The following is a 13,005-nucleotide window of genomic DNA, read 5'->3' as shown; positions in this document are numbered from 1 at the left end:
GTCCTGCACCCTCTTTTGTAGATAGAGATAAAATTATTCTAAAATGTATGTGGAAAGGCAAAAGAACTAGAAAAGCTAAAATAACCTTGAAAAAGACAGAATAAAGTGGGAGATCAGTCTGTCTGATTTCAAGGTGGATTTTTCTTCTTTCTTTAAAAAGATTGGCACCTGAGCTAACACCTGTTGCCAATCTTCTTCTTCTTTTTTTTTTTATTCTTCTCCCCCAAGGCCGCCCAGTAAGTAGTTGTATATTCTAGTTGTAGGTCCTTGTGGCTCTGCTGTGTGGGACGCCGCCTCAGCACGGCCTGATGAGCAGTGCTGGGTCTGCACGCAAGACTCAAACCGGCGAAACCCCAGGCCGCCGAAACAGAGCAAGCGAACCTAACCACTTGGCCACGGGGCGGGTCCCTCAAGACAGATTTTATAGCCCCATAATCAAGACTGCACTGTCTTGGTGGAGGGATAGCACATAATTCAATGACCAGAATGGAGAACCCAGAAATAACCCCCCCCAAATCTGCTCAGCTGATTTGCTACAAACGCGCAAAAGCAATTCGGTGGAGGAAACAGAGCTTTCGTAAAAAAAGGTCGCTGGAAGAATCGGACGAACACAGGTGAAGAAATTGCCCTTGTCCCAGACCTCAGACCATGTGTAGGAACTCGCTCAGAGGATCAGACTTAAATGTAAGATGTAAACTTGTCAAACTTCTAGAAAAAAGCAGAGGAGAAAATCTTCAGGATCTAGGGTTAGGTGAAGATTTCTTAGACTCGACATCAAAAGCAGAATTTATAAAAGGAAAAATTAAGTTGCAGCTCATTAAAATGAAAAGGTTTTTCCCTGAGAAAGATCCTGTTGAGAGGATGACGAGGCAAGTTACACAGACGGAGAAAATGTTTGCACATCGTGTGTCCAACCAGGACTCGTGTCTGGAAGACAGAAAGAGCTCTCAGAACTCAACGCAAGAAGAGCCGACAATCCGACGAGTCCTGGGAAAGACGTGGAGAGATGTCCCCACCGAGAAGGACGCACAGGTGGCAATGAGCCAATGAAAATATGGTCAGTGTCTGTGGCCACCAGGGGGTGCAAGTTGCAACCACATGAGATTTCTCCTCTCACCTGTCAGAATGGCGACATGAAAATAGCAAACACACCAAACGCTGGCCAGGATGCAGACAAACTGGATCCCTCCCACACGGCTGGTTGGATGGAAAACGGACCAGCCTCCCTGGAAAAGATGTTGGCGGTTTCTTTAAAACCCAAATCTGCAACTACCACTCGACCCAGCAATTGCACCCCTAAATTTTGTCTCAGAGAATTGAAGACTTTTGTTCCCACAAAACCATGTGCGTGAATGTTTACAGCAGCTTTATTCACGATGGTCAAAAACTGGAAACAACCCAGATGTCCTTCAGTGGATCAAACGGTAAAAAGCCGGGTGACATCTGTTCCGTGGAAGACTGCGCAGCACTAAAAAGGAAGGAACTGTTGATTCATAGAACAACCTGGATGAATCTACAAGAAATTACGCGGAGTGAAGAAAAGTCAATTTCTGAAGGTCACGTAGAGCGAGTGTTGGGGAGAGCGGTCTCCTGCACGCTGCCTTTAGACCCCTCCTCGGCCACGCGGGGATGGGCCCTGAGCCTGGAGCACTTCCTCCCTGAGACACGAGGGGCCTCCCAGCTGTGCTGGACCTGTCACCTTGCGTGGGAATGTCTTTCCTGTTTCAGACTCCACGAATGCTCCTTTGTTCTGATAAAGCAGGTGCGTCATATGGCGCCTGGCCCACCCCACTCCTGTCTGTGTCCCCTGCAGGGCAGATGGAGGAAAATATGGGTCCTCTTGTGGCACAAGAGGGGTGTGTGCAGGCCAATGGCCCTGCGTCAGCTGCCAGGAGGGACCTGCTGGCCTTGGGGACCAGCGCCCCCTCCTGAGTCTGAGCTTGCTCTGTCTCTTGTCTGTGAGGAAGGCTTGTTCCACCTACTCTTGGCTGCCTTGTGTTTTCCTCGGCGAGATACTGAGGTACCGGTTTCCTGGTGTCTCAGGTGCTGAGAGGCAGGGGGCAGAAGCACTCAGATCTCTACTGGTGACCGGCCACGGATGCCACCTGCTCGACGGCATGAGTTCATTGATTTAATACTTTGAAGTGACAAAAGGTAGAAGTGGAGACTAGACTGGTGGTTGCCGGGGTTGAGGGCTGATTCAAAATGGGTGTGGCTATCATGGGACCCCGTGGGCATGAAAGTGTTCTGAGTCTTGACTGTGTCGACCGCACATCCTGGGGCGATGTTGGAGCTAGAGTTTTGTAAGATGCTGCCATGGGGGGAGGAGGGTACGAGGTACCTGGAATCGCTCTGGGTTATTTCTGACAATTACATGTGATCGTACAGTTGTCTCAAAATCAAATGTTTATTTAGGGAAGTAAAACTCAAATGGAGAGAAAATATAATTATATCGCAAGACTCTAAGAAGTAGAATCAGAGTGAAATCAGCGACTGGCATGGCCTCGCTGCAGCAGGGGGTCAGGGCCTGGGTGCCCTCATGTGACCTGTGGATCCTGCAGACTGCTGCCTCTACTCGGAAGGGCGGGTGGTGACAACGTCCCCAGCTTTAGAACTGTGCGCGTCCTGCGCAGACTCCTGCAGAGACGTTGGGAAGTGTGTTTGTAAACATGTTCTCAGCGTAAGAGTCTTCATGAGGCGGTGGTTCTGAAACGCTGTGCTATTTTAAGTTTCGTATAGCGCACATGAGTTGATGCAGGACTATCTGCGGCATTTAAGGCTGACGGTGACGCTGCTGCTGGAGGGACATGGAACCGTGTTTATGACGTAGCATTTGGTGAAACAGCTGAGTTCAGTGAACCAGCATCCGGGCAATTTTTCAATGACAGTGGCCCCACTGCGAGAGTGAGGAGGCACCAGGCCCCCTCTGCCCTGGGTTTTCCCTTTTCTTTCTTAGTTTCCCAACGCATCCCAGCTCAGAGCAGGTCAAGGTGGGCACGTGGCCGAGTTCGCCTTGCAGAGTCCTCCTTAAAGGGAGCACTCAGAGAGCGAGGGAACAGGAGAGGCCTGGGGGTGACTCGGGGGGCAGAGGACAGAGGGGCGAGAGGCGAGGGTCTTTCTGGCAGCGCTGAGCATCGGGGGTGAGGTGGAGGCAGGGCTTTCCCCGCTCTCCTGCAGCGTTTCAAGGCACAGGGAACGAGCGCTCTGTTTCCCGTCAAAATGCTACCTCGCCACTGGCGCAGATGCAGGACCTCGGAGGAACCAGGTCCCAAAAGGGGGCTGTCGGGGCTCTGCCTTTGCACTGGTGCCAGGCTTGTCCCCACAAGGCCCTGGAAAGCAGCCAGATTGGAGACCCGCAGAGGGTTCATTCCACACACGTTTCCCTCCACGGACCAGACTTCGGGAACCTGGACCTGAAACGAGAGGACGCCGGCAGTCCTTTCCCTCTGCATCCCCTCCCCGGTCTGGGTCCTCGGGCAGCTCCTCATCCCACATTCCCTTTCCAGTGGAAATTGTCCTCAAGGCTTCAGCTGCCCCGTGGGAAGGACCAGTGACCAGTGGAGCCACACAGCTGGTCTTTGTGTGACCTGTGACCCAGGGACAGTGTCTAGGGAGGGAAAACAAGGCCCGTCAATTACTCTGTGGCAGCCCCCTCTGGTCTGGGTTCAAGGACAGTGGTCATACCACCGAACCCATGGAGAGGTCTGTATCTCACACGCCTGCCTCTTGTTCCACGGCAGCCAAAATAGAGACAATAGAACGTTTAAGTGGGTCTCTCTCTGCCGCTGTAAGGACGTGGCTTTTGTGAAGACTGCTGTATGTTAGGTTCTTTTCCCCAACCACCAAATTAATCTAAACAGCATGGATGAGGATGTTTTCTGACAAAGATACCATATGTAAGGTAAGCACTGCAGAGTGGTCACTGATTCCAGAAGGAAACGTGCTTATTAATTCACTCAGCGGACATCAGCGCCCATTTTCTGTGCTGACAGTGGTGGGACAGCTCACATAAAAATCCTCAGCAAGTGCAAAGGCCCTGAGGCAGGTAGAGGCGGGAGCTCTGGGGGCCACTGTGGCCCAAGCAGAGCGAACAGGAGAGCAGTGAGCAGTCCGGGGCTGCTTCGATGGGACCTTGCTCATCCTGAGGTCACTGGCTTCTACTTTGATAATCAGAATTAACTGTTAACTTCCATCGATGAAGAAGAGTGGAGATGACCAGATATTTCAGCAAGTCTGTGGCTGAGTCAATATTTTCTCTTAATAATATATTGAAATGGTTGTTTAGAAATAAATGGAGCCTCATCTTCCTAGAGTACGTGAGCTGTGTTCTGAGTATTTGCAATTACAGTGCATGGAATGAGCACTCTCCATTGAGATTGCTTCTAGAAAATCAGTGATGATGCCTCACAGCGCCCATAGGCTCCGAGGGTGTCATCCGAGTGAGACCCACGTGACGGCAGGAGTGTAAAGTGCAGGAGGGAGTCACTGGGACCAGCCGCAGACCCTGGTCCTCAGCCTGCAGGCAGCGTCTGAGCACAGTGCGCTTGAGGGAGCTCTCTCTGAGCCTGTGCTGTGGGGAGAACCTCAGGCCTCCGCCAGCCACCGAGACCCTCCAGTGGCCCCCGTGCATCAGGACGCCCCAGCCTCTGCGAGAAGATGCAGGTGAGAACAAATGTCTGTCCTCCGTCCTCTGACCTTGACCCGCTCTGTCCTCCTCGAGCGCTCTCGGCGTCTCTGTTCCTTGCTCTGCGGGGCTGTCTGGGACATGGGACATGCTTCCCACCGGCTCGCCCCTGCTGTGGCTACCTCCAGGGTCTGGGGGGCAGGCTGGGCTGGGTCTGCTTGTCCCCCTGGAGAACGCAAAGGAGGGTTCAGGAGACAGAGGCAGGGACGCCAAGAGCCTCGGAGGGGCCAACCCCTGAGCACTTGGCTCCAGCTGTTTCCTTCATTTGCTTCTTAAACCTCCTGAGAGCAAGCGGTGCTGGAATAGCCAGTAAGTAGGAGAGGCTTGAAACGTGGGCTTCCTGCGGGCAGCTTCCCCAAAGGAAAATTGAAAGCACAAGTCTTGGGACTAAAGAAAATGACACCGATCTCCGAAAGTGACACCCTAAAACCAGCACACGTTAGATCCTAACGGGAGAGAAGAGCGAGCTGGGACAGGGAGTGGGGCCCGCACCTGCCGGGACCGTGGTAACCTGGCTCCGTGCGCACCACACCTGCTCAAACCACGTCATCCCGAAGGGACGTCTCTGAGAGAGGGGCTCAGAGTCAGCGTGGCGCCTCTCAGCTTTCGCCTTTCCGACAAGACGCTCCCTGGTCCGAAGGAGTCCATTGTTCTCCCCGAGCACGCGCAGTCACGGGCCTGCGAGCTGCGGAGCCGCATCTCTGGGTCCCAGGATGCAGCAAAGCCACGAGGCTGCACTGTGGCTGCCCCTCGTCCTGTCTGTTCCTTCACAGATGTCCCTGGCTTTAGCTCTAGGGGTACAGAGAGAGAAAAGAAGCTGGATTCCACCCCTTTCCCCTAATGTGTGCACTGCGTTTATGATGCCAGAAGTCCGTGTGACGGTCAGCTGTATGTGTCAGCTTGGCCAGGCCACGGTACCCAGATATGTGATCAAACACTGTTCTAGATGTTTCCATGAAGGTGTTTTTGTTCCATTTCTTTCTTCTTCCAGCTTTATCGAGGTATTATTGATAATTAAGAATTGTGTTTATTTAAGGCACACCACCTGATGTTTTGATGTACTTATACCCTGAAGTAGTCACCGCAGTCAGGCTAATTAACATATCCATCATCTCACATAGTTACCATTGCTTTTTCTTTTCTTTTCTCTTTTTTTTTTTTGTATGTGGTGAGAACATTTAAGGTCTACCCTCTTAGCAAATTTCAAGTATACGATACCATATTGTTAAATATCGTCATACTGCTGTCCGTTAGAGTCCCAGAACTTACCTTGTGACTGGAAGCTTGTACCCTTGACCAGCTTCTCCCGTCTCTCCACCTGCAGCCCCTGACAAACCCCATTCTACTCCTGGTTCCATCTTTTCAGACCCACATATAAGTGAGATGATGCACTGTTTGTCTTTCTGTGTCTGACTTATTTCACTCAGCGTAGTGTCCTCCAGGCCCATCCATGTTGTTGTGAATGGCAGGATTTCCTTCTTTTTTTTGTTGAAAAATTAAGAAAATGAGATACGTATACGTATGTGCATTCATCTGTGATGGACATTCCGGCTGTTTCCCTGTCTTTGCTGCTGTGAATAAGGCTCAGTGAACCTGGCACACAGGTCTCTCTGTGAGAGGGTTTCCATTCCCTTGAATATATACCCAGAAGTGGGAATGCTCGATCCTATCGTAGTTCTATTTTTAATTTTTTGAGTAACCTCTAAACTACTTCCCATAATGACTGTACCAATTTATATTCCCACCAGCAGCGCACAAGCGTTCCCTTTTCTGTGAAGATATTCTTTAGGCAGATTAACGTTTGAGTCAGCAGCCTTTGAGTAGAGCCCATCAGCCTCTGTAATCAGATTACTGATGCGTGGACTTCATCCAGTCAGGTGAAGACCTTGATGGAAAGGACTGACCATCCCCAGCGGAGGGATTCTCCTCCGGGCGGCCCTGGGGCTCCAGGCTGCACCGTCGGCGCTCCCCTGGGTCTCCAGTTTGCCCGCCCACCCTGCAGGTGTGGCCGGGACCAGCCCCCACAACTGCGTAAGTCAACCCTTGAAGTCACCTCTCTCTCTAGACACACCTCCGCTGCTGGGTGTCGTCTGTGAACAAAGACAGTTTTATCTCTTCCTTTCCAATCACGTGCCACTTATTTCTTCTTCTGATCTAATTGCACTCCGTAGGACAGAAGGCGAGTGGTGACAGAGGATGTCCTTGCCCTGTTCCCACTCTCAGAGCGCAAGGTGTCAGCCTCTCACCGACGAGTGTGATGTTGGCTGTGGGTCTTTCATGTGAACCCTTTACGGGGTCAGGAAGTTCCCTTCGATTGTTCATATTTTGAGAGACTTTATCACGAATGGGTGTTGAATTTCGTGAAATGCTTTTCTGCGTCTGGTGACATAATCATGTGCTTTTTCTTATTCAGTCTGTTGCTATGATGAGTTACATTGATTTGTGTCCATTTCTTTTAATTTGCTTTATTTTAATCTGGTAAAGTAAATAGTCATTTATTTTCAAGAAAGTTATATATCATATAATATATATAATAAATAATAATATAACACTACATAAATACATATTATATATTGTTCCTTCTCTTTTTCTCTGAACCCTCTAGAGCTGACTGGCTGTGTTTCATACCGTCCTTTTGCTCCCAGTTTGGACCTCGTTTGCCAGACCCCCTTCTGGTCAGCAGGACCCGTGTGGCGGAGTTCTGGCTGCTTGAACGAAGGAGGAGAGTTGTGAGCCGCCTCTACGCGAGCCTGCGAGGACTTCCCATGTCACGTGCTCACATGTGCTGTCCATCCTCCTTCCTGGTGGGTGAGCGCATCCCAGAGACACCTGGAGACTTGTGCTGAAGATGCTGGAGCCAGCAAATGGGCAGAGCCCGTGTTCCCGCCGCTCCGCATAGAGGAGGGGACACACACTTGCCACCCGCTCATCAGGAGCAGCAGTTTGGCGCGTAGGTGAGTGAGAAACAAACTTCTATCGCACTTAAGCCCTTTTGCTTCTTACAGCCCTTTTATCTTTTATAGCTGTGGGGCGGATTTCTCATAACAGAAAAATTAATCGTCAGCCTTTACTTAAAGCTCAAGTGCCAAGCGGTGAAGACACTCCTACGGCAGGCGGTGAACGTGGGACTGATGCTATGCGGTTGTAACGCATTTGATGAAGCAGTTGCCTCCCAGGACTTAGAAGGCGGACGCAGTTCCGTCGAAGCCTGAGCCTGTTGGGGAGCGAGGGGAGGGGGGAAGCGGGGTAGGAGGTGTGAGGATTTTCTTTTCTCCTCTGAAGACGTTACAGAGCAGAGAGGAGCTCGTTGAAATCACTCTCTCGTTTGCAAACAGAAATGAAATTGAATAGCAAGCGTCCAAAGAGCCATGGATAAGGAGCCGCCGGGGTTATCCGGTGACGAAGTGTTCCCTGGGTGTCTGCCATCTGTGCAGTTAAAGAAAAACAGCCAGGTGACGAGATGCAGCAGGAGAAAGGAGTGGGAAGAAACGGGGAACAGGGCCCGTCCCAGCCAGCTGCTCGGGCGCGGAAAAACGGATGTCTCTCTTAGAACCTAACTGTGACGTTAACTTTTTCATCCGGTCAACAAACATTCCCGCATCATCGATAGGCCGGTCACTGTCTTGTTGTCTTGTGAAAAAGATAGCTAAGTTTTTTACCTTAAAGTTGAAAGTGGTCTCAGTGGGGATATTGGCAGGAAGACGAACTATGTCCCCTGGCGCTTGATGAGATGTTTTCTCCAGGGAGCGTGTTTGGAGCGCTCCGTGAGCCTGGCAGTTGGCTCGGTCTGGTTTGGTGTTGAGGGAGCCCTTCACGCGAACTCTAAGCAGCTATTTCTTCCAGTTTCTCACATGAGTCTCTTTGTGCCACTGGTGAACGAGATTTGTGTATTCTTCTAGTTTGGGATATTGTTAAGTCATGAGGGAAACAAATGTGGGTGTGAATTTCAATGCTTAAGTAGTCTCCCTTTGGACATAACTTTGTAAGTTAATTTGTAAATTTGAATTAATGAGTATTAAATGTATTATAAATCAAATAGATTACTTATCAGATCTTGTACCAAATAGTAGCCTAAGATTTGAGGCTCTAAGATTTGAGAATTTACTAGAAATTCTAATTCTTTGTTACGTGCATTATCAACATTCACAAAGTGAAATCATAATTAAAATTCCAATTAAAGGGACAGAATTGACTTAAGAAAATAACTACTTGGTAAAGATTTGTTAATAAATGTCTCCTTGGTTCCATTCAGTGCTGCCACTGAAGAGATTAGAGCGGAGCAGAGAGAAAAGCCCATAAATACAATTTGCTGGGAGGGGCACCAGGCGTTGTGTAGGACACAGGGTGAAGGACTTCCCCCTGAGCTGTCACCTCCGATAGGGGACACCAGGAGCACAAATGGGAGCTGGCACAGGATGATGCCGTCTTCCCGATGCCAGTGCAGCCGTGCCGGCCTCACACAAGCCCAGCCGCGAGCTGAGTGCCTAGAACACAGCCTGGAACGTGGGGATGCCACCTGTCAACCACAAAGAGCACCCGAAAGGCCAGATGCTCACAAGCAGCCGTCCCGGGGACACCATTCAATGCAGAACCGTCTCTGAGCACACGGCCTTCTGCGAGGGGTTTTATGTGGTAGAACATGGAATCGAATTGCACGTCAGTTATTAATGGAATTCTTCAATACAAGCACAGCCGTTCAACGGAAGGAAGAGGATGCACAAATAAATGCTAATAAATAGGGTCATAAAGAAGTGGTTCTGCCTTCAAACCAATTCTAAAGCGTTCAGTAAGACAGTGACACTGCACATCTTTCCTGTGACACGCTCAAAGCAGTTTTTCGTGCATTCAGAAGTCATCGTGTGTGTGTGTGCACGTGTGTGTGAATGAGTCATGATGGAAATGCCACTGAGTCGGAGCCAACACTACTGTTGTGTATTTTGTGCACGATAATAGCTGAAAGCAAATGGACAAATACATTTTTGTATATTACTGGTGTTCAATTTATACAATTTTATTAATATTCATTCTTATGTAAACATACTTCTCTTTTCTGATGATTCTATTGATTTGCAAACTTACAGAATGTAGTCAAGAAAAGAAGCCGATGGTGAAAAGAGAGACGAGTTGCAGATTTGCAATGCGAGGCGGGAGCAGTCGCCCCAGCGAGGTCCCTCCAGCAGGTTAGAGGGACGGGCTCTCAGGCTCCGGCCTGGGCTCTGGGGGACATGCAAGTCTAGGATTTCTTCAGGAGCTTCCAGGGAGAGGGACTGGCCCTGGGACCAGGCAAGGTGGTCACCTGCACGTGCCAGCATCGTGGCTGCCAGGAGCAGAGTTCTGGGAGGACCCTCCGCAGCTCACACGCTTTGTCCTTGCTCCCGGGCTCGGGGGAGGGTCTGAAGCTGGAGGCTGGTGGAGTGGAGTGAACGGGATCATCCCCAAACTCAGGGTCCAGGCCCCTCCCCCATCTCCATCTTCACAGGGGTGACCCCTGCAGCAGGGCGAGCAGATGGCTCACGAGCCCCGAAATGACCCCACGGGCGTCTCTCCCAGACCGCAGCCCTGGCCGTCACACCCGAACAACGGGTCTGAGTTACCAACGGCGGCGAACGCAACAGCACACGGCACGAGTGTGGATGGGGCCCACGCCTTTTCCGCTTACGAGAACACTCTCTTCCTTGGGATTGTGCTCGTGAGCCTCTGTGGGTTGGTGGGGAACGGCATGGTCATCTGGCTGCTCGGGTTCCGCATCAAGAGGAACCCCTTTTCCGTCTACATCCTCACCTTGGCCGGTGCCGACTTCGCCTTCCTCTTCTGCAAAAGCGTCAGGTTCCTACTTTTGGTTTTAAATCGCTCCGTAGCTGCGCTCAATCTGCTCATACGAGGGGTCACCTTCTCTTCTTACCTGGGGGGTCTGAGTCTGCTGATGGCTGTCAGCGTCGAGCGCTGTCTGTCCGTGCTCTTCCCCATCTGGTACAGATGCCGCCGCCCGGCGCAGCTCTCGGCCATCGCGTGCGCTCTGATTTGGGGGCTGTCATTGTGTCCGGGGATCTCTGTGCTCTTGTGTGTCCACTTTGTGGCCTTCTCGTGTGATGTAGTAAACTTGGTCTATTATGGGATGTTCTTGCTTACCTTTCTGGTGCTCTGTGTGTCCAGCCTGGTTCTGCTCATCAGGGTGCAGTGCTTCTCCATGCGGAGACAGCCCGCCAGGCTCTCCAGGATCGTCCTTCTCACGGTCCTGGCCTTCCTGGTGCTCGGTCTGCCTCTCGGCGCAGGCTTGCTGGCCCACAGGCTCTCCCCCTCCTTCCCCTATTTTGACATCCTGCTGCCCATCCTCCACCTCCTCTCCACCCTGAACAGCGGGGTCAACCCCCTCATTTACTTCTTCATGGGAAGGCAGAGGCAACAGCGGGGCCGGAAGCCTCTCAGGGAAGTGCTCCAGAGCGCGCTGACGGAGGACGTGGAGCTGAGCACAGAAGAGCCGCCGTCCCCAGACGACACCTGATGTCCCCCTGAGCCCAGGGAGAGGGCAGCTCTGCTGGAGCCTCAAGATCCGACCCTGCATGAGGGGCCGCCCATCCCACATCTACTTTAAAGGCCGGCACAGCCACCCCATCTCTTACACAAATTCGTTATGAGAAATAATCGTGTTCGAGTTGATTGGCCTCCATGCTTTGCATTGAGATTTACAAGCAAGTGCCTGTTAGGTCTGTTTTTTTCCTCCTTGTATCTTCCTTCTGGAAGTCTCCTCTGCTAGTTTTGCTTATCCAGGCTTCCCACAGCCCTCTGCTCCTAGGGAGAGGCTGTGAACCGAACTCAATGGGTTCATGTCTTGGTGACTGCAGAGCCGAAAAGCATAACCAAGGCAGAAGCAGGGGAAGAAAGGTTTATTGCTTGCACAAGCGATGGAGAACAGCGGGGACAACTCCCAGAGCAGGGTCTCCCCGAGCTCAGTGCTCATGGAGACGTTATACACAGGAGGGCGGAAGGTCAGGGTTTATTTGTAACAAGTGTGTTCATTAAGGCGCATGTATAGCGTGTATACATGTTATTACATACATCGCATGATCTAAAAATGGCTGTTTGGACCTCCCCAGAGGAGGGAAATTTAAGATGCTAATGAGTTAAGGAAACTTTAGGATATCTGATGCTGGAACAATTTGCAGAGGTCTTTCTGTAAACACGTGATTTCTCTGCAAAACAGACTACATAGTTTCTTTTTGTCTGAAAAACCCCAGACAGATCACTTTAGTTGTTAGCTGGATCCTCCATAACCCTTTCTTTGCCTGGTTCCCTGGTCACAGATGGGCACAAGGCCCATGTGCAAGGGATGTCCTCACCCCAGCACTAATGCATCTGGCTGTTCCTTTGGCTGATCTCGACCCTCCCTGGGTCTCTGACCTGCCCTCCTGTGTGTGGCCCCTGGAGAGCCGCCCACAGGGCACGTGCTGTGGAGCCCCTCCCCCAGCGCCCACCTGGACAGGGCAGGGTCGGCGCCCTTTGCTGGAACCGTGAGCTCGCTAAGGGGGCCTGGCACACAAGGTCCCAAAACCCATGTCTCCCCCATCTGTCCCTCGTCCTGATTTCCTGCGTGTGTTCCAAGTGTGCAAACACTAACGGAATGCCACCCTTAGCCTTTTCCTTTACACAGAGCATCGCATGCAGGCTGTGTTTTTATTGATAATTCTCTTCTAATTTCATCCTCCTACTTCTGTACGGCTGTGTTTTTTACAAGGTGAAGTTCCTGCTCCTTCTTCAACGACTGCTTTTATTTTCTATTTCATAGTACTTTTATTTTCTATTTCATAGTAGTATGAAGTATTTCATTTACCTAAGAAAGTAAATTTTGTCTCCATGTGGTGTGTTAGCGTGTGTGTGTGTATGTGTGCGTGTGTGTGCGTGTGTACATATACAGTGTAGGGAATGTATCATTTTCCAGCTTACGGTACTAAGTGTGAAGGTGATGCGTGGACGGGAGTCAGACTGCCCGCACTCCCTTCAGACCCCAGACACCCCGTGTTAGGCGGCGACTCTGAGAAAGTCACGTAATCTCTCTAATCCTTACAATTCCACTTCGACAAAGAGCTCCTAACAAGAGTCACTGCCCCACAGTGCTGCTCTGAGTATTAGGGGCATCAGCATCCTTCACGTGCACAAAACACTGTAAATCATGTGAAATGTTGCTGCTGGGGGTGATTGCCGTTCTGTCGCCTTCGTCACAGCTGATAAGAAGTGAGTCCCTCGTGAGTGCTGCAGCATGATCGCTGGCGTCCCTGAGACTGGGCCCAACAGCAGAGAGAGTTGTATTAAATAGATAACGAATG

General features: G+C 50.9%; 1 protein-coding gene across 1 annotated transcript; it reads left to right on the top strand.

The window, feature by feature from the left end:
* Positions 1-357: 357 nt before the first annotated feature.
* LOC100055356 (mas-related G-protein coupled receptor member X4-like) lies at positions 358-11,256 on the top strand. Its single transcript, XM_001489576.4, has 3 exons — positions 358-6,715; positions 7,290-7,638; positions 9,766-11,256. The coding sequence occupies exon 3, from the start codon at positions 10,191-10,193 to the stop codon at positions 11,184-11,186; it is 996 nt and encodes a 331-aa protein (XP_001489626.2). The 5' UTR covers positions 358-6,715; positions 7,290-7,638; positions 9,766-10,190; the 3' UTR covers positions 11,187-11,256.
* Positions 11,257-13,005: the final 1,749 nt, after the last annotated feature.

The sequence above is a fragment of the Equus caballus genome, chromosome 12 (assembly GCF_041296265.1).
Source record: "Equus caballus isolate H_3958 breed thoroughbred chromosome 12, TB-T2T, whole genome shotgun sequence".
Classification (NCBI taxonomy): Eukaryota; Metazoa; Chordata; class Mammalia; order Perissodactyla; family Equidae; genus Equus; species Equus caballus.
The sequence above is the reverse complement of the archived record's forward strand: the minus strand, read 5'-3'. Positions and strand labels throughout refer to the sequence as shown.

Bases quoted from the DNA above. Each gene is read 5' to 3' on its own strand.
- LOC100055356 (XM_001489576.4), top strand. From the start codon at position 10,191: ATGGCTCACGAGCCCCGAAATGACCCCACGGGCGTCTCTCCCAGACCG.